Source organism: Triticum aestivum, chromosome 3B (genome assembly GCF_018294505.1).
Source record: "Triticum aestivum cultivar Chinese Spring chromosome 3B, IWGSC CS RefSeq v2.1, whole genome shotgun sequence".
NCBI lineage: Eukaryota > Viridiplantae > Streptophyta > Magnoliopsida > Poales > Poaceae > Triticum > Triticum aestivum.
The window spans coordinates 816147558-816165228 of NC_057801.1; the positions used below are offsets into that span (position 1 = coordinate 816147558).

The 17671-nt window shown below is 46.0% G+C and overlaps 2 protein-coding genes across 3 annotated transcripts; both read left to right on the forward strand.

The window, feature by feature from the left end:
* The first annotated feature begins 3450 nt into the window (after positions 1-3450).
* LOC123066810 (polyubiquitin) lies at positions 3451-8191 on the forward strand. 2 transcript variants are annotated; one of them, XM_044489818.1, is made up of 4 exons: positions 3451-3574; positions 5023-5135; positions 5254-5362; positions 7292-8191. In XM_044489818.1, the coding sequence occupies exons 2-4, from the start codon at positions 5036-5038 to the stop codon at positions 7974-7976; spliced, it is 894 nt and encodes a 297-aa protein (XP_044345753.1). In that variant the 5' UTR covers positions 3451-3574; positions 5023-5035; the 3' UTR covers positions 7977-8191. The 2 variants fall into 2 exon arrangements, with proteins under 2 accessions (XP_044345753.1, XP_044345754.1); XM_044489819.1 differs by having other exon boundaries at positions 3471-3574; positions 5027-5135.
* Positions 8192-13739: 5548 nt separating this feature from the next.
* On the forward strand, positions 13740-16810 carry LOC123066811 (polyubiquitin-like). The gene is made up of 2 exons (XM_044489820.1): positions 13740-13863; positions 15831-16810. The coding sequence occupies exon 2, from the start codon at positions 15841-15843 to the stop codon at positions 16513-16515; it is 675 nt and encodes a 224-aa protein (XP_044345755.1). The 5' UTR covers positions 13740-13863; positions 15831-15840; the 3' UTR covers positions 16516-16810.
* Positions 16811-17671: the final 861 nt, after the last annotated feature.

The window sequence follows — 17671 nt, forward strand, 5'->3', positions numbered from 1 at the left end:
CACATCATCCCGTGATCAACCCCTTGGTCACATTGTGCACATTATGATGATGTCCTACCGAGTGGGCCCAGAGATACCTCTCCGTTTACACGGAGTGACAAATCCCAATCTCGATTCGTGCCAACCCAACAGACACTTTCGGAGATACCTGTAATGCACCTTTATAGCCACCCAGTTACGCTGTGACGTTTGATACACCCAAAGCATTCCTACGGTATCCGGGAGTTGCACAATCTCATGGTCTAAGGAAAAGATACTTGACATTGGCAAAGCTCTAGCAAACGAACTACACGATCTTTGTGCTATGCTTAGGATTTGGGTCTTGTCCATCACATCATTGTCCTAATGATGTGATCCCGTTATCAACGACATCCAATGTCCATAGTCAGGAAACCATGACTATCTGTTGATCACAACGAGCTAGTCAACTAGAGGCTCACTAGGGACATATTGTGGTCTATGTATTCACACGTGTATTACAATTTCCGGATAATACAGTTATAGCATGAATAAAAGACAATTATCATGAACAAGGAAATATAATAATACTTTTATTATTGCCTCTAGGGCATGTTTCCAACAGAATCGACCATGGAGGGCCTCTACATCATCTTCAAGGCCTCTCCGATGAGTTGTGAGTAGTTTACCACAGACCTTCGGGTCCATAGTTAGTAGCTAGATGACTTCTTCTCTCTCTTTGAATGTCAATACCAAGTTCTCCTCGATCTTCTTGGAGATCTATTCAATGTAACTCTTTTTTGCGGTGTTTTTGTCGAAATCCGATGAATTGTGGGTTTATGATCAAGTTTATCTATGAGAAATAATTGAATCTTCTCTGAATTTTTTTTATGTGTGATTGGTTATCTTTGCAAGTCTCTTCGAATTATCAGTTTGGTTTGGCCTACTAGATATATCTTTCTTGCAATGGGAGAAGTGCTTAGCTTTGGGTTCAATCTTGTGGTGTCCTTTCCCAGTGACAGCAGGGGTAGCAAGGCACGTATTGTATTGTTGCCATCGAGGATAAAAAGATGGGGTTTATATCATATTGCTTGAGTTTATTCCTCTACATCATGTCATCTTTCTTAGTGTGTTACTCTGTTCTTATGAACTTAATACTATAGATGCAGGTAGGAGTCGGTCGATGTGTGGAGTAATAGTAGTAGATGCAAAATCGTTTCGATCTACTTGTTGCGGACGTGATGCCTATATACATGATCATGCCTAGATAATCTCATAACTATGCACTTTTCTATCAATTGCTCGACAGTAATTTGTTCACCCACCGTAATATTTATGCTATCTTGAGTGAAGCCACTAGTGAAACCTATGGCCCCCGGGTCTATCTTTTATCATATAAGTTTTCCATCTATCTTTTATTTGCATCTTTTACTTTCCAATCTATATCATAAAATATCAAAAATATTTATCTTATCTTATTATCTCTATCATATCTCACTTTATCAAGTTTCTGTGAAGGGATTGACAACCCCTTTATCGCGTTGGTTGCGTGGTTCTTGTTTGTTTGTGTAGGTACGAGGGACTTTTGAGGAGCCTCCTACTGGATTGATACCTTGGTTCTCAACAACTGAGGGAAATACTTACGCTACTTTGCTGCATCACCCTTTCCTCTTCAAGGGAAAACCAACGCAGTGCTCAAGAGGTAGCAAGAAGGATTTCTGGCGCCGTTGTCGGGGAGGTCTTCGCTCAAGTCAAGATATACCAAGTACCCATCACAAACTTATCTCCCTCACATTACATTATTTTCCATTTGCCTCTCGTTTTCCTCTCCCCCACTTCACCCTTGCCGTTTTATTCACCCTGCTTCTGTTCGTCTTTTCGTTTGCTTTGATGTCTTACTTGGCTCGTTTGCTCATTTGGTTCGAATAATTGTTCATTTATTGCTAACAGAGAACCTAAAATCTATGGATCCTCATCCGCTTGACAATTTTTTTAAGAGATCCAATTATGATGAACCAAATCCTAGTGATTTGAGTGCACTAGATTATCTTTATGAGGTTTTGCTTGAAATTCGTGAATCTGAAAATTTTGATGAAGAAATTTATGAAGAGATTCACGATAGCTCCTTGAATAAAAAGCAGGATTGCAATGATGTTATTATAAAATCTATTGATGTCAATTGTGCTAATAATATGCAAAACCCGAAGCTTGGGGATGCTAGTTTTGCTATGTCTACTACTTGTTACAATGATCATGATTGGGGTGATTCTTCTTATGATCTTGAAAATTTATTTAAGCCCCATGATGAATATGAGATTGATAATAGTGTTTGCAATAATATTGAAAGTGGGTTTGGAAGAGTGTCAACTTTAGACCCCACATATTTGGAGAATGTTCAATCTTATGGCATTTTGATAAAAATGGGTTTGGAGAGGTCATGACTTTAGTTAATGATAATCCCACTATTTTGGAAGAGTGTCAACTTCACATGCATGCGGACCGTGTTGAGAATATGTTATGTGATAGCTATTTTGTTGAATTTGCCTATGATCCTACATGTAATTATTATGAGAGAGGAAAATATGGTCTTAGAAATTTTTATCTTACTAAATTACCTCTCATCATGTTGAGATTGCTATTGTCTCTTTCTTCTTCCTTGCATATGCTAGTTTTTGCTTGCCTTGCAAATTTTTTTGCTTATAGTATGCCTATGCATAGGAAGTATGTTGGACTTAGATGTGTTTGTTACATGTTTCATGATGCTCTCTTTACCCTTCAATTCTTGTCTTTCATGTGAGCATCATTAAAATTATCAATGCCTAGCTAAAAGGCTTTAAAGAAAAGTGCTTGTTAGGAGACAACCCAATATTTTTCCTTGCTGTTATTAAATAAATAATTCATTTAGCCTCTGTTTCGTCCAATTTTTCTGAAATTTTCGAAAAAAACGGATTTCGCCCATTTCGCCTTTGACCGGTAAAAATCATATAACGAAATCCAAAATCTTGTTGAAGAGTCGCCGCGAGAGAGAAATAAATTTCGATCGATCATGCTAAGGGAGTCGCCCACGGAGCTTGCTATTAGCCACTTCGCCGAATTGAACTACATGCAGCTCCGCTCCACTCTTTCTACTCCGACGAGCGGTAGCTTTCAGCGCCACGCCGCCCGCTCCGGGCGCGGAGCTGCGGAGCGGAGTGCATCCGAACATGTCCTTCTTCTTACAAAATTTGCATGCACTTTCATGTTTGTTGTCAAAATTTCACATGAGCATGATAAGTGGTATTTTCTCGTTCCTTTGGTCAAAAGTAATGTTTTTTTAGAAACAAAAGTCATGTTTATTTTTTTGAAACAAAAGTCATGCCTTCATGTGGGGGTTGGGCGGGGTTGGGTTGCGGCCTGTCAGCTGGCTCGACCCGCCCGCACCAGCTTCGTGGACCGTGGGCCCACATCGTCAGTCGACTGAGTATATATTAAATAAAAGAAGAAGAAGAAAAACCTCTCTGCCTCTGGCTTGGACCGCTCTCCTTCCTCCTCCTTCCTCCGCCGCCGCCGCCGCCGCAGCGCCGCCCGCACGCCGTTGCTACCGGACTCGAGCGGAGATCTTCTTCCTCTCCTCTCGGTAAGCTCTAATCCGCTTCCTCCCCCTTCCATCTTCTTCATCTGCGACGTGAAATTTTGAATCCTCAACCTTCCCCAGGCTGAGAAACCCCTCGCCAAAACCCTACCCGCCTGACCTAGCTCCTCCGAGTCCGACGACCTAGTTCTTGAGAGCCCTGCTGCTCTTGTCTAGTGTAGGCTACCGAGATGCATCCGCCCCTCCCCTGCTCTAGTGTTTGCTGCGACGGCTCGACCCCCACCCCTGCCCGTGTTTCCTCAAAAACAGCCTTGTTGCTTTGGTTGCGGTGCCCTGTGTTCCTGGTAATAATTAATCGTCTTCTGGTACTATTGTGGTTGCTGCACTACTGTATGATCGATGATGTGTGGCGATCTTTTCATGATTTCCCCCCATCCAATCGTCGTCTGCCGCCGCTCAATTGTTCGCATATATGGATTGGGTGCGAATTCTAGTTTTATTTTCTTTGTTTGCACACAAGGTCCAGTAGACTGTACTTACTGTATAACAAATGTAACTGTTTTCCCCCAATCGGATCTACCGCCGTGTGATTGTTCGCATATGGATTGGGTGACTTCTTGCCCTCTCTAAGCCTTCTGTCAGTGTCAGGTAGGATCCTCATGGAATTTGTTGCTAACCTCATCATCTTATATGTTGCTCCCTCCGATTGGAAATAAGTGTCGTGGTTTTAGTACAAATTTGAAATAAAACGATGACACTTATTTCCGATCAGAGGGAGTAGATCTTAGGATTACTGTTCATCAGTTCTTCTCGTGGAAGAAACTCTTCATCTACAGATCAGTGACACATACAGTTCTTGTTGTATGTATCTCCTCACACCACATAATCTAGTAAGTTAGACACTTCATATTTCTGAAATTTTGTTTTGTTTATATGCACAGGATAAACAGCAAAGATTGTCGATCTTAGCAAAGATTGTCATATGTATTCGTCAGCCTTTGTTACTTGATATTTCTGTCGTTGCTTGTAGGACCTATTGCAACATGCAAGTATTGACGTTTTTTATGTAAATATAAAAGCTGGACGGAAGCATATGCATGCTATTAACTTTAGTTACTAAGCCTGAATATTTCTGTTTTCCGATTAAGATCGATGCATTGTAGTGTGGCAACTCTGAACGGTACTCTTGCTAGCTTCTGTAACGCTGTGTCTTGTTGGCTGACTTGGCATTTGGCTGCTAGCTGTTGGTTCTATTGTAGAAAGTGTTAGTAAGTGAATTGAGAACTTTATGCTTACCTTTTTGTGGTGAATTTATGCGATTTCTCTTTCCAATTGTACCCCACCCCCACTCCAACTTGCTGCACCTGCATCACGCTTTGACTAACATGAAAATCAAATCTTCCATTAGCAATTAATTGACATATCAATTACTGACTGTCACAGAGATGCCTGCATAGAGTCCTTTACTAACATGAAATTCAATTCCTTGACAGACAGCCTACCAGAATGCCCCCGAAGAAGCGCCTGCACCAGTTGCCCGCTGCTCCCAAGCTGGAAGACCATGTCGAGGAAGCTGCTCCTGCTGTCTCTACCTCTGGCACGGAAGGTAGCATGCATGTTGAGATTTAGCGACTCCTGCTCGCAATGTGCATGATGAGTAGGCATCACATTCTTTGTTCTGTGCGGGGTTGTTGAGTGGCTTGCATGTTTGATGGGATTGGCAGATTCGGAGGAGGAAGAGGAGGAACTTTTCGGCAGCGGCAGCGGCGGCGGGGACAACGAAGACGACAGTGGCAGCCATTCGTCGCAGATTGACGGTGCCGACATGGATGAGTAAGTGATCGGAGTTCTTTTTCCTTTTTAGACAGTTTTTCTATTTTGTATGTGTATCTCCTGCAGTTAATGCTAGCTGCTCGGTGCAAATCAACCCCTCGGTTGCTGTTAGGATCAGTGAAGTATCCTGTTAGGAAAGCATTTTGTTCATTGGATAAACTCTATTATCAGATACTGGAACACATATTTTGTCATCTTAGATCCTTCAGCTGGCTAATCGAATTAAATCAACTCTTCTTCGGCCTTTCAAATATGAGTTTCCAGTGTTCAAGTACTCCTTAGGTGCTAATAGTCCCATTATGAACACCGGAACGTTATATTTTAGCTACATATTCCTTTGAAAAAGGAAGTAAAATATCACAGAACACTTGTAACTGTTGTATAAAGTTCTAATCAGTAATTGATATGCCAATCGGTAATGGAAGATTTGTTTTCCATGTTAGTCAGTGCTTATAAATTGTTTATTAATCTTGAACATTGCAATCAGTGCAAGTTGTAATCAAACCTTTTAATCATGTATTGTGATTGCTTGTTATATCCACGCGAACAAGCTTATGTCTATTAGTTGGTAATCTTTTTGGCCAGAAGATTACTTCGTTAATACTGAACTGTAGTTTCATCGTTTCTGTTCACAATGAAAAACATTTCTCAGAGCAACAAGTAATAGTTGGTCGACTGGATTAAAACCAGAGATGGTTTCTACATCGTGCTTTCTGCTTCTCATCCTGTTTTTATTAACGTGTTAATAATGAAAAGCTTCCAAATCTGCATACAGAGTTAGCCGTGTCTTCGCCATGAATGTTCTTCTCCAGCTATATTGGCCATGCATATTCTTTAAAGTGTGGGATTAGTGGAGTTTTCTTTGTTTGTAGCTGTACCTTTTGTTTTTGTATATGCAGGATAATCAACAAAATATCTTTTCTCCTTTGATTTGGTTAGTCGTGTGTAAATTCGCCTCATGTACATCTCACGATATGCATCATCATATTTGAATATAATTGTGACGAGAGGGAATAGAGGTGTGCGATGATTGACAAGGAGGAAAATGGGAGAATCTTGATGTATGTCCCGACACGTTAGGTAGCAAAGCTTGCTGGGTGAGGCACCATACTTGGAGAAGAATTTTGTTTGCCACTGCCGCAAGAATCGAATGGTGCACCTTCGTTACCACACAGGACATGTATTGAAGTTGCCGCATGTCCTATATGATTGTCCATTCTAATATGCCACTATCCTTCACTGCTGGTGGTTGAGAATATGGTAGAGATCTGCTGGGCACGCACATGACATCAGAGTGGGACGAAATGGTGGAGGAGCGGACCATTAGCATAACAGAACCGCGGGACTGATGGGGGGCCGGAGGGTGATGATGCAGCTGTAGTGAAGTAAGTTTTGGGCAGAGAGAGGCGAGGAGAAAGACTGTGTTCCCCCTTAAGGAGGGTGAAGATGGAGATGCAAGACAATACCGTAGTGGCTGTATAGGGGGAGCGTAGAGAAAGATGCCGACGTTTGTTGCTACTCCCTCCGTTCCAAATTACTCATCGTGGTTTTAGTTCAAATTTGAACTAAAACCACGATGAGTAATTTGGAACGGAGGGAGTACATTGTTAAGAACATCTGAACACGTGTCTCACTTGACAAGTATGTTAACCGAATAGAAGTATCACTTATAACTAGTCTCTTCAATATATAGAACTGAGTGATACCATGTATATTTTTATGGTTGCTCATGTCTTAACTTTGCATGCTAGGCTTAGTGCGATACCATGTTTTGTATAAACAAGGTATTTACAGAGTAGATTTCTCTTCTAGCTTGTATTTTTTTTATTTAGATCCTTACTTGTACTACCTGCTGGAATTTTTTATGTTTTTGTGTATCGTTCTACAGCCTAAATATTGTCTAACAATTGGTGATTTTTGGTTTGCTAGCCCATCCAAAGTGCACATCTTTGTCAAGAATCCTGCCGGCAGGAAAATCTGTCTCAGGGGGGTACACTTGTCGGACACCCTTTACACCATCAAGGCAAAGATCCAGGAGCAGTACAGCCTCGTCTTCGACGGGGTGCAGCTGGAAGACAGCCGTACATTGGCGGATTACGGCATCAAGCATGATTTCACGCTTGACCTCCAAGAAAAGATGCAAATCTTCGTGACGGAGACGCTAGGAGGTAGGACCATCACTCTCGAGGTCGACAGCCTAGACACCATTGACAAGGTGAAGGCCAAGATCGAAGACATTGAGGGCTTTCCAAAGCTCCAGCAGTGCCTCATCTTTGACAACAAGCAGCTGGAGGACGGCACACGCACCTTGGCTGAACACAACATTGGTAAAGGGTCCACTCTTCTCCTCATCCTCCTCCCGTGTAGTCCAACTTCTGTGATGCAAGTATTCGTGAAGACGCCGCCGGAAGGCAAGGTCCTCACCCTTAAGGTCGGGCAATCGGACACCATCAACAGTGTCAAGGTGAAGATCTATGAGAAGAACGGCGCCCCCCCTAGACAGCAGCGCATCATCTTTGCTGGCAATCAGCTGGAGGACCACCGCACCCTGGCGGACTACAAGATTTACAGCGAATGTACCCTTCATTTGGCGTTCCGCCTTTGTGGTTGCTGAACTGCATGGCCTGGCCTGGCCTGGCATTCAGTAACCAGTCTTATTTTTCCTTCCAGTAGTGGTGCGTTATCAGTACTATCATTCTAGTACTGAACGTTAGTATATATATGGTCCAGTATTGTTCCTTCACAGTAGAAGTGTGGTGTGTTGTTAGTGAAACTACGAACTATATCATTTAGTATGTTGATGATGTGTTGAGTAGTTCTTTTAATCCATCTGTGAAGAGAACTACTATTAAGAGTCCCTGGGTCTGTATCGACGCCAGTTGATTGAGAATACAGTCTGTTTTGACTGACAATAGCATCCTTTCTTTTCTCATTTCTTTCACTTCTTCATGCCCAGTGCGGTTAATTTCTATATCCATGTTTTCTTATATGCCGAAAGTTGAAGTGATGAGGGTCATAACACTGTGGTTGCATGTTTCTAAAAACATTTATTATCGCACTGTGAACCACACATGAATGTCACATCGAGTTGGAATCGAGACTGCAGATAAAAGTTCGACATCAAGTCGTCCTCACCGTTGGAGGAGGACAAGGAGGCATTGGCCGAATCGACCCCCCTTAGCCCCCATGTGCAAACTAAATTACATTTTTTATGTATTCATCATCTTGATACTACCTATTTAATTTCGCTTCACCAATTTTAATTTATAAAGTCTTTATTTTCATGCAGCTCATTGCTTACTATACTATTCAAACATTGGGTGCAACTGAAAGGGCATTTTCTGTCTCAAGTGTTTTGGTGTTGATGACAATCAAATTTACGGACTAATCTTGTGCCAAAGCTACTTAGGTATACTAAATATGACACAAGACGGTTGGGCACCCCTCCGGATGAAAAAGATTGCAGAAAATCCGCACTATTAAGAAGGGTCCGCATTGAAAGGTACGGATGAATCAAACACGTACACATCTACATATTGCACCCCACATATTGCCTACCATTTTAAGGAGAGCCACTTACTCAACATGTGCAGAAAAACCTTCCCAAAGCGGCTGTACTGCTTCCTATGTGGAGTGGTCACACTGGCTACTGCCCTGGCCGTTGTACGCAAGTGAGCTTGCACCGGCCTTTCTGCAGGCGGTTCAACTGGGTCTTGCACCGGTCCAACCACCGCTCGAAGGGTGATTCCTTCGGGTGGGCATGTAGTACCCTGGCGGTGGTTGTCTAGTTGGTCCTGGTATAGTTGTTTAATTATCGGGGTCCCAGGCTGTTGTACCGCTAGGGACTTAGCCATTCCCGGACAGCATTTCGGGTGTCTGTACCGGGCCAAGTACCTCTCAAACCACCGCAAAAAGGGTGATTCCTTGGGTTTTGAGCGGTACGAGAACGGTGGTCCTGCAGTTGTTCTGGTTTTTTGGGTTCAAAAGTGTAATGGGCTTTTTTTTTGCGAGAACAAAAGTGTAATGGGCTGCTATAGTATATTACTTTCTGGCCCATTTAGTGTTGCAGTTTACGTGATTAGCCTGACTGCTTATCCAACGTTGTTTCTTTATCTTTTTCTAATTGTTTTTTGCTCATTATGATATATATCATGTATTTACATGTGGAAAAGTGACGTGTTATATGAAAAGTTCGCGTCAACTTTGGTTAATTTGGTTATATGAAAAAGGGTTCCCCACTTTATATATTATAGAGCAACAACCCCAAGCATCCAACAACAAGTCGTGGTCGGTCCAAGTACAAGTAGTTCACAAATAAATGCTGGGGGCACAGCAGAACAAGCTCCAAACAAAGAAAAAGGGAACTAATCCGGCTCGGGAGGGGGTGGCGGTGGTGGTGGAGCTAACGCTGAGGCCGAAGAGCGGAGACCTGAAATGATGTTGTCGATGACGTCCCGATCGCGCCGCTTGCTAAGAGGTCTCCATAGTTGCAAGAAGCCGCACAGTTTGTAGATTGCATCAGTCACACAGCAAGGAATCACGTGTTCAATGACTAATTTGTTGCGGATGCACCAAATGGTCCATGCAAGGGAGCCCATAGCCACCCAGATGGAGGCACGCCTAGAGGAGGGGAGCAACAGGATTTCCCCAAACAAGTCCGGAAGGTTGTCATGGCACCATACACCACCGACAACCTCCCAGAAGCAGCTCCAAAGGAACCGCGCCGCCGGGCACCGGAAGAAGATGTGGTTGGAATCCTCCGGGACAATGCAAATGGGACAAAGGCCGTCTCCGGGGCCATTTCGCTAACACACCTCCATGCCCGAGGGAAGACGTCCTCGCACCCATTGCCATAGGAATATGCGGATTTTCAGGGGGAGCTTGATTTCCGAAATAACCGAAAGCTTGACGGGCCCCGGCGTGGGCACAATTGCCTGGTAGAGGGACCTGGTAGAGAACCTGCCACTGGGTTCAAGGCACCAGTGCAGGGAGTCGGGCTCTAGGGAAGGAGGGTGCAATGCAATGCACTCGAGCAACTCCTCCCATTGAGCATGTTCCGCCGCCTCAAAGGTATGGCGGAAGGCAATGGCGCTAATGTCACCGTAAGTTGTGGGCGGGCACATATTGAAAAGGTAAACGTTTTGAGCCGGGGCACCGGCTGAACCGTTCGGCCGGCGCGTGACACGCTGGCTTCACACGTCCACACAAAAACGACCCCGCACGAGACGCATGTTATTGTGGGCCCGCATGAACCGCTTTTCCCCTGAACCTTATCTCTTCTTTTCCCCTCGTTCCTTTGGCCACACATCACCATAGCACTTTTTCTTCCACCTCCAGCCTAGCACTTGTTCTTCTCTGTGAAAGACGGCGGAGGCGATGAGCGACTGGTGTGGCTGATGCTGCAAGCGAGGCAGCCGTCGGTGGATTTAGGCGCGAAGGTGCTGCAACCGTTGGGGCGTCAGAGCTGCAGCCACCTCGCCGGAGATGCTACCACCAGTCGCTGGTGGTTCCACAACCACCTGTCGGTGGAGCTGCATCCATTGGCGTCTGACGACGGCGAGCTGCAACCGTGCAATCTGTGCGGCGTGGCAGTGGCCGCCACATGTCTCTGACCATGGGAGCGCCGCAGGTCTCCGACCATGGCACAACTCGAGTTCTTTTTGCTGGAACCATGCTTTTTTATGCTGGAACCTGCTCTAAATTTTGCTACTAGTGTCTTCGGGTTTTGTTGGAACCAACCCCAGATTTTGCTCTCATTTTTGTTTTTGCTGGAACCAGTGTACTAATTTGATACCACCCTCTTCGTTTTTTGCTGCCATATTATTTTGCTGGAATCATTTTGTACCACTTTTTGCTACAACGGTTTTGGTTTTTTGCTACTACCGCACTATCATTTGTTACATCCTTTATAATGAGGTTGCCGAACCCTAGTGACTGTCTTGTGCTACAACCATTGTATTACCAGAGAAGCCCCGAGCTGGAAACAGAAGCTGTTTTTGCTGGAACCGGCAAACACAAAAGCTATAACCGGTGGTCGATTTTGCTGCAACCGTCTGTCATTTTTTTGTTACGACCGGTGATGTGTTTTGCGACTATAGGCAATATTTTTTGCTACATCTGTTCAATGTCGTTTTTTTACTAGTGGTCGTTGACCGCGCAATTCCGGCAGCGAGCATTGACGACGGGCAGCGGCGGCGGCGGCCGTGCTACATCCATGGAGCGTCAATGGCAGGAGTTGCAACCGATCTACGACGGAGTTGCAATTAGGTTGAGGGGGAGTTGCACGAGGGGGGTTGTGAGGTACCGGGTGCGAGCCGTAGAGGGGTCGTGGGGCGTCGGATGCGAGCGGCGAGCGGTTGGCGACCGGTGAGCGGCGCCCTTGCGGAGCTGCGCACAGAGGTGGAGGCACATGGGCAGAGGGGCGGAGGTGCGTGGGGCAGAGGGGCGGAAGCGCGCACGCCAAAGGTTGAAGACGACTCAGGGAGGGAGGAGATGCCAGATCGGACGGCTTTTTTAAGTCAGATCGAACGGTTGGGGCTCGACCGGCGGAAAAACTGGGCCGGCGCACCGGCGCCTAAACTGCCCTATTGAAAATAGAGCATAGAACCGCTCCGCAAAAGGTCTAGAGCCGGACCATCTGTCCAGCCAGAAGAGAGAACCAGTCCCGGTGCCCACATTGATGGAGGTCCCAATACATAGGACCGGCATCAGTTGGATCACCAACTGCCAGAATTGGGACCCTCCCGAGCGAGAGGCGAACGACAGAGGCTGCCCGCGCAGGTACTTTGCACGGATAATCTCCAGCCATAGTCCACCCTCGCCGGTCTGGATGCGCCAAAGCCATTTGAAAAGGAGGGCAATATTCATCCGTTTAGATGAAATGACTCCAAGGCCGCCCTGATCCTTAGGCTTGCAGATCTCCGACCACTTCACCATGTGGTATTTATGCTTATTGCCCTCTCCAGCCCAGAAGAATCTGGAGAGGAGTTTGGTGACCTCGTGATGAAGGGATTCATGTAAACTATAGAATCCCATCACATACATCAAGAGGCTAACAAGGAAGGAATTCATCAGAATCACTCGAGCGGCTTTGGATAGCCACCTCCCTTGCCAAGGCTCCATCCGAGGTTGGAGCTTCGAAATAATTGGGCGGAAGTCTTTCTCCTGCAGACGGATGTCACTGATCGGCATGCCAAGGTACGTGGTGGGGAAGGATCCTAGCCGACAGTTTAGGCTATTGGTAATGCGCTGGGCCTCCTCGTTAGAGTAACCCAGAACCATTACCTCGCTCTTGGCAAAATTGATCGTGAGTCCCGACATCTCCTGAAAGCAGAGTAAGAGAAACTTGAGATGCTGAATATCGTCCTCCGAGCCTTCCACCATCATGATGGTGTCCTTTGCATATTGGAGACGGGTCAAACCCCCATAGCCCACAAGATGAGGGCAAATCCCTCGAATGTGGCCAGCGCGCTTGGCCAAATCAAGGATCAAAGCCAGAACGTTGACCACAAGATTGAAAAGGAATGGGGAGAGAGGATCTCCTTGCCGCACCCCCTGGCCCGTCAAGAATTACGGGCCAACCTCCCCATTAATGTTGATAGCCGTGCGGCCACTAGTCACGAGTTGCATAACCCGAGCGATCCAGTGCAGGTCGAAGACACGTTTCATCATCAGCTCCCGAAGGAAGGACCAATGTACAATGTCGTACGCCTTTGGAAGTCAATTTTGAAGAAGACCGCGCGGAGGCGTTTGAACTTCGGTTCCCTTTGGCCTGAAGAGAGGCCAAAGGGAACCGAAGTTCCCAGTCCGGGGTGACGAATACCCGATATAGCACAATATGGGTAGGGGAAACATGTCTATTAGTCCAAGTAAATCTAGTCCCGACCCTGTCAAGCTCCCGAAGGCCTAAGTCCGCAACCCAGTTGTTAAACCGTAGGATCTCTGCGAGATCGGACGCGAGAGTTATTCTTCTCCGCGGCGGAGCGGAGGAGGTTAAAGTCCCCTCCCATTGTTAATTTGGTTATTATCGGAACCGAATCGAAAGTAAATGGTTATTACCGAAACTGAACCGTATTTGTATATAAAACCATATAAATCAAAGTATAAAAACCGTATAAAGCGGACCGAATCCACACCCTGAACAATACCTACTGGAGTGTTCTAAATTTTCATTTTTAAACCACCACGCATGTCTTTTTCTTAGGGGAGTTTGCATGCACTTTCATGTTGTGAAAAATTGACATGAGTTTGATAAGTGATATTTCCTGGTTCCTTCGTTCAAAAGTCATGTCTTCATGTGGGGCTACGTCTGTCAGGGCAACTACGGCCCGCGTCGTTTTTTCCACATATATATATATATATAGTAAGAAATAGGAAACCATCTCCTCTGTGTCTCGCTTCGACCGCTGTCCTTCCTCCGCCTCCGCCTCCGCCGCAGCCGCCGCGCCGCCCGCACGCCGTTGCTACCGGACTCGAGCGGAGATCTTCCTCCTCTCCTCTCGGTAAGCCATAACACGCTCCCTCTCCCTTCCATCTTCTTCGTCTGCGCCGTGAAATTTTGAATCCTCCTCCTTCCCCAAGCAACCCGACGCCGAAACCCTAGCTAGTGTAGGCTAGCGAGATGCACCCGCCGCTCCCCTGCTCTTGCAACGGCGACCAGTACTGGTGTTCCCTCGTACGGTTTGCTGCGATGGCTCGACCGGTGGTGTTTCCGATATGCTTTGGTTGGTGTGCCTGTGTTCCAGGTAATAATTAGTCGTCTTCTGTTGATATTGTGGTTGCTGCACAACTGTATGATTGTGGCAATCTTTTCATGATTTCCCCCCAATCCGTTCAATTGTTTGCAAATGGACTCGGTGAATTCTAGTTTTTTAGCTCCACAGGCTGTGCAAATCAAACTGATTTCCCGCCCATCGGATCTACCGCCGTGCAATGCAATCGTTCGCGTATGGGTTGGGTAAATTCAAGCCTTCTATTAAGCCTGACGTCAGTATCAGGTAGCTAGGATTACATTGGAGGGTTGCGGGAGCTCATGCAATTTGCTGCTAACCTCATCGTCTTCTGCTAGATCTTAGGATTGTTCATCATTTCTTCCCGTGGAAGAACCTCTTCATCCAGAGATCGATGGAGTATATATCATATCAGATACACAGGAGTTGTTATACTTATATGTATGTCTTCGACACGGAATCTAACAAGCTAGATACTTTGTGTTTTTATAAAAAGAAATTGTTTAAAACTTTATATACATAAATAAAAATAGAATAATAACAACAAGATAAACAACAAAGATAGTACAAAATCGTTATATGGGTTGGTCAGCCTTTGTGACTACATTTCTCTTATTGCTTCTGTGACCTTACCTGTTGCAAACGTTGATATTTTTGCGTAAATAAAGGCTGGACTTAAGCATCTGCATGGTGTAGTTCGTAAGGCTGCATTTTCTGTTTTCCGGTTATGATCGATGCCTTGTTGTGTAGCAACTCTGAAGGATGCTCTAGCTAGCTAGCTTCTGTAACAGTGGGTCTTGTTGGCCGATTTGGCATTTGCCTGTACGCTGTTGGTACCAATTCTATTTAGGTGCCACACCCATGCCTCTGATAGCTCTTAAGCTATTTAGGTGCCTTAACTCACTTTCTCACTTTTGTGCATTCATTTCTCTTGTCTACACGAAAGCGTATGATTTACTTTTCATCAGCTGTCTTTGTGAATCTTTCCCCGAAATTCAGAGCTGTTTCAGTGAATCTTTGCTTGCTACTCAAATTCTTAAGCTCACACATAGATCGTTGTTCTTTTTTTAGACAGTTTCTGTCGTGTATGTGCCAGAGAAGTTATAGTGCTATTGATATATAAAATGAACTAGAAATTTATATTTAGCAAAAAAACAGCAGCAATATTCACCTTTGTGTACCACTTAGTTTGCTCAGGGTATAATACAGTTTGGTCAGTATATATGCTGAGACAAATAGGGAAAGTAGAGAAGAACGGCGATGTTTGTTGCTACCCTGTGAAAAACTGCACTTGACAGGTGTGTTCACCAAATATAAGCATCACTTGATTGATAATACCATATGTTCCATTTTATTCCTCTACAATGTATAGAACTGAGTATATTATTAAAGATTTCTCAAGACTACTTTGTATGCTAGGCTTAGCAGTGCCGGATACAGGCCCCAGGCCCCCAGGGCCCAGGCCTGGGGCGTGAGGCCCAATTTCTTCCTAGACTGTAGCTAATTACTGTGCACATCGCTACAGTATATGAAGAGGGCCCGGGGCGGCCCGATGGGCTAGTGTGGCACCCTTATTCTGTATAAACGAAGTATTTATGCAGAACATTTCTCTTTTTGCTTGTACTGTTCTTTTATTCAAATAATGGGCTCTTTCAACTACCTGGAATTGTTGACGCTTTTTTATGTACTGTTCTACAGTCTAAATATTGTCTAACAATTGGTGATGTTTGGTTTGCTAGCTCATCCGGAATGCGTATCTTTGTCAAGACCCCCACCGGCAGGACAATCTGCCTCAAGGTCCACTCATCAGACACCCTGTACACTGTCAAGGCAAAGATCCAGCAGCAGTACCGCCTCTTCTTCGATGGGGTGCAGCTAGAAGACAACCGTACATTGGCCGATTATGGCATCCAGCATGACTCTACGATTGACCTCCAGGAAAAGATGCAAATCTACGTGACAGAGACGCGGGCAGGCAGGACCATTGCCCTTGAGGTTGACAGCCTAGACACCATCGGTAACGTAAAGTCCAAGATCCAGGACATGGAGGGTTTTCCCAAGGGCCAGCAGTGCCTCATTTTCGCCAACAAACAGCTGGAGGATGACAACCGCAGCTTGGCTGACCACAATATCTGGAAGGAGTCCACCCTCCTCCTCGTTCTCCGTCCCTGTAGGCCAGGAGAAAGTAGGATGATGCACATCATTGTCAAGACTCTGTACGGGAAGACCCTCACCCTTGAGGTTGAGAGCTCGTATACCATCGAGAATGTCAAGATGAAGTTCTACGAGCAGGAAGGCACTCCCCCTATGCAGCAGCGCATCATCTTTGCTGGCAAGCAGCTGGAGGACGACCGCACCCTCGCGGACTACAACATTCAGACAGAAACTACCGTTGTTATGGTGAAACGCCTTTGTGGTTGCTGAGCTTCATGGCATGCCATTCAACAACCAGTTTTATTTTGCTGGAGCCTTCCTTCCAGTAGTGGTGCGTTATCAGTAAAGTAGTATGGAGTGTCATTCTAGTACTGTACGTTAGCACATAATGTATGCTCAGGTATTGTTCCTTCATAGTTGAAGTATAGTGTGGTTTCAGTAAAACTACGTACTGTTATTGCTCCGGTATTGTTCCTTCATAGTAGAAGTGTGGTGTTTTTCCAGTAACACTACATACTCCTACTATCATTTAGTAGCATGTTAATGTGTTGTGTAGTTCTTTTCAGGCCAATACTTTTTTTTTGAAACGAGGCAAAATATTTGCCATTTTCATTGATTAAGGAGAAGAGAATTGCCCGATTAATTGACGGAAAACCAGGCTAAAATCGATACAACCCAACCCACATGACATGGGCACCACCGGCCATCCTGGCCACCGACATGGGACACAACCCCGACGGCACATGCCACCAGATGGCCACACGCGCAAGCCACCGACAGCTCCGACTTTGACGGCGAGCCTCACAAGGAAGATATGCGGGACTTGCGCCGACCATGCCCTCCGCCAACGACCAACGAGCGCCTGTCATCGTCACCACCTGGATCCGCTCCACCACAGCTCCAACTTCAAAGCAACCAAGCAACTCACGGAAGAGCACCTCGGACACGCCGGGAAGAACCAACTACCGAAGTCCAAGCCGCGACCCGAGCTCCTCTCGACGCCATCATCGTTGCCAACCAGAAACCAGCGCCCCGCCTCAGCAAACCACGCGACGAAGATGCCACCATCCACGGCGAAGATGCCGCAATCCACCAGTCTCTCGGTCGTAGCCGGCTCCGAGATGATGCCCCCAAGAAGGAGAAAGACGCGAAGACGCCTCCATCGTCCGATCCAGCGGATCTGAGGTTTCCCTCCGGAGCCAAAGCCGTGGGGAGGAGCACCTCCACGGCGACACTTCCATGAAAGATCATGACACCTGCGGGCGCCGCCGTCGCCGACTCCAATGAAGACCGGAGCAAGGATTTCTCCCGGAGACCACCGGCCCCACCGACCGCCGCCCACCAATCACCACCCCTGCTGAGGCCGACCTCACCCTAGCCGCGGGATCCCACGATCCACCGAGCCCAGGCACGCACCACCCCCTGG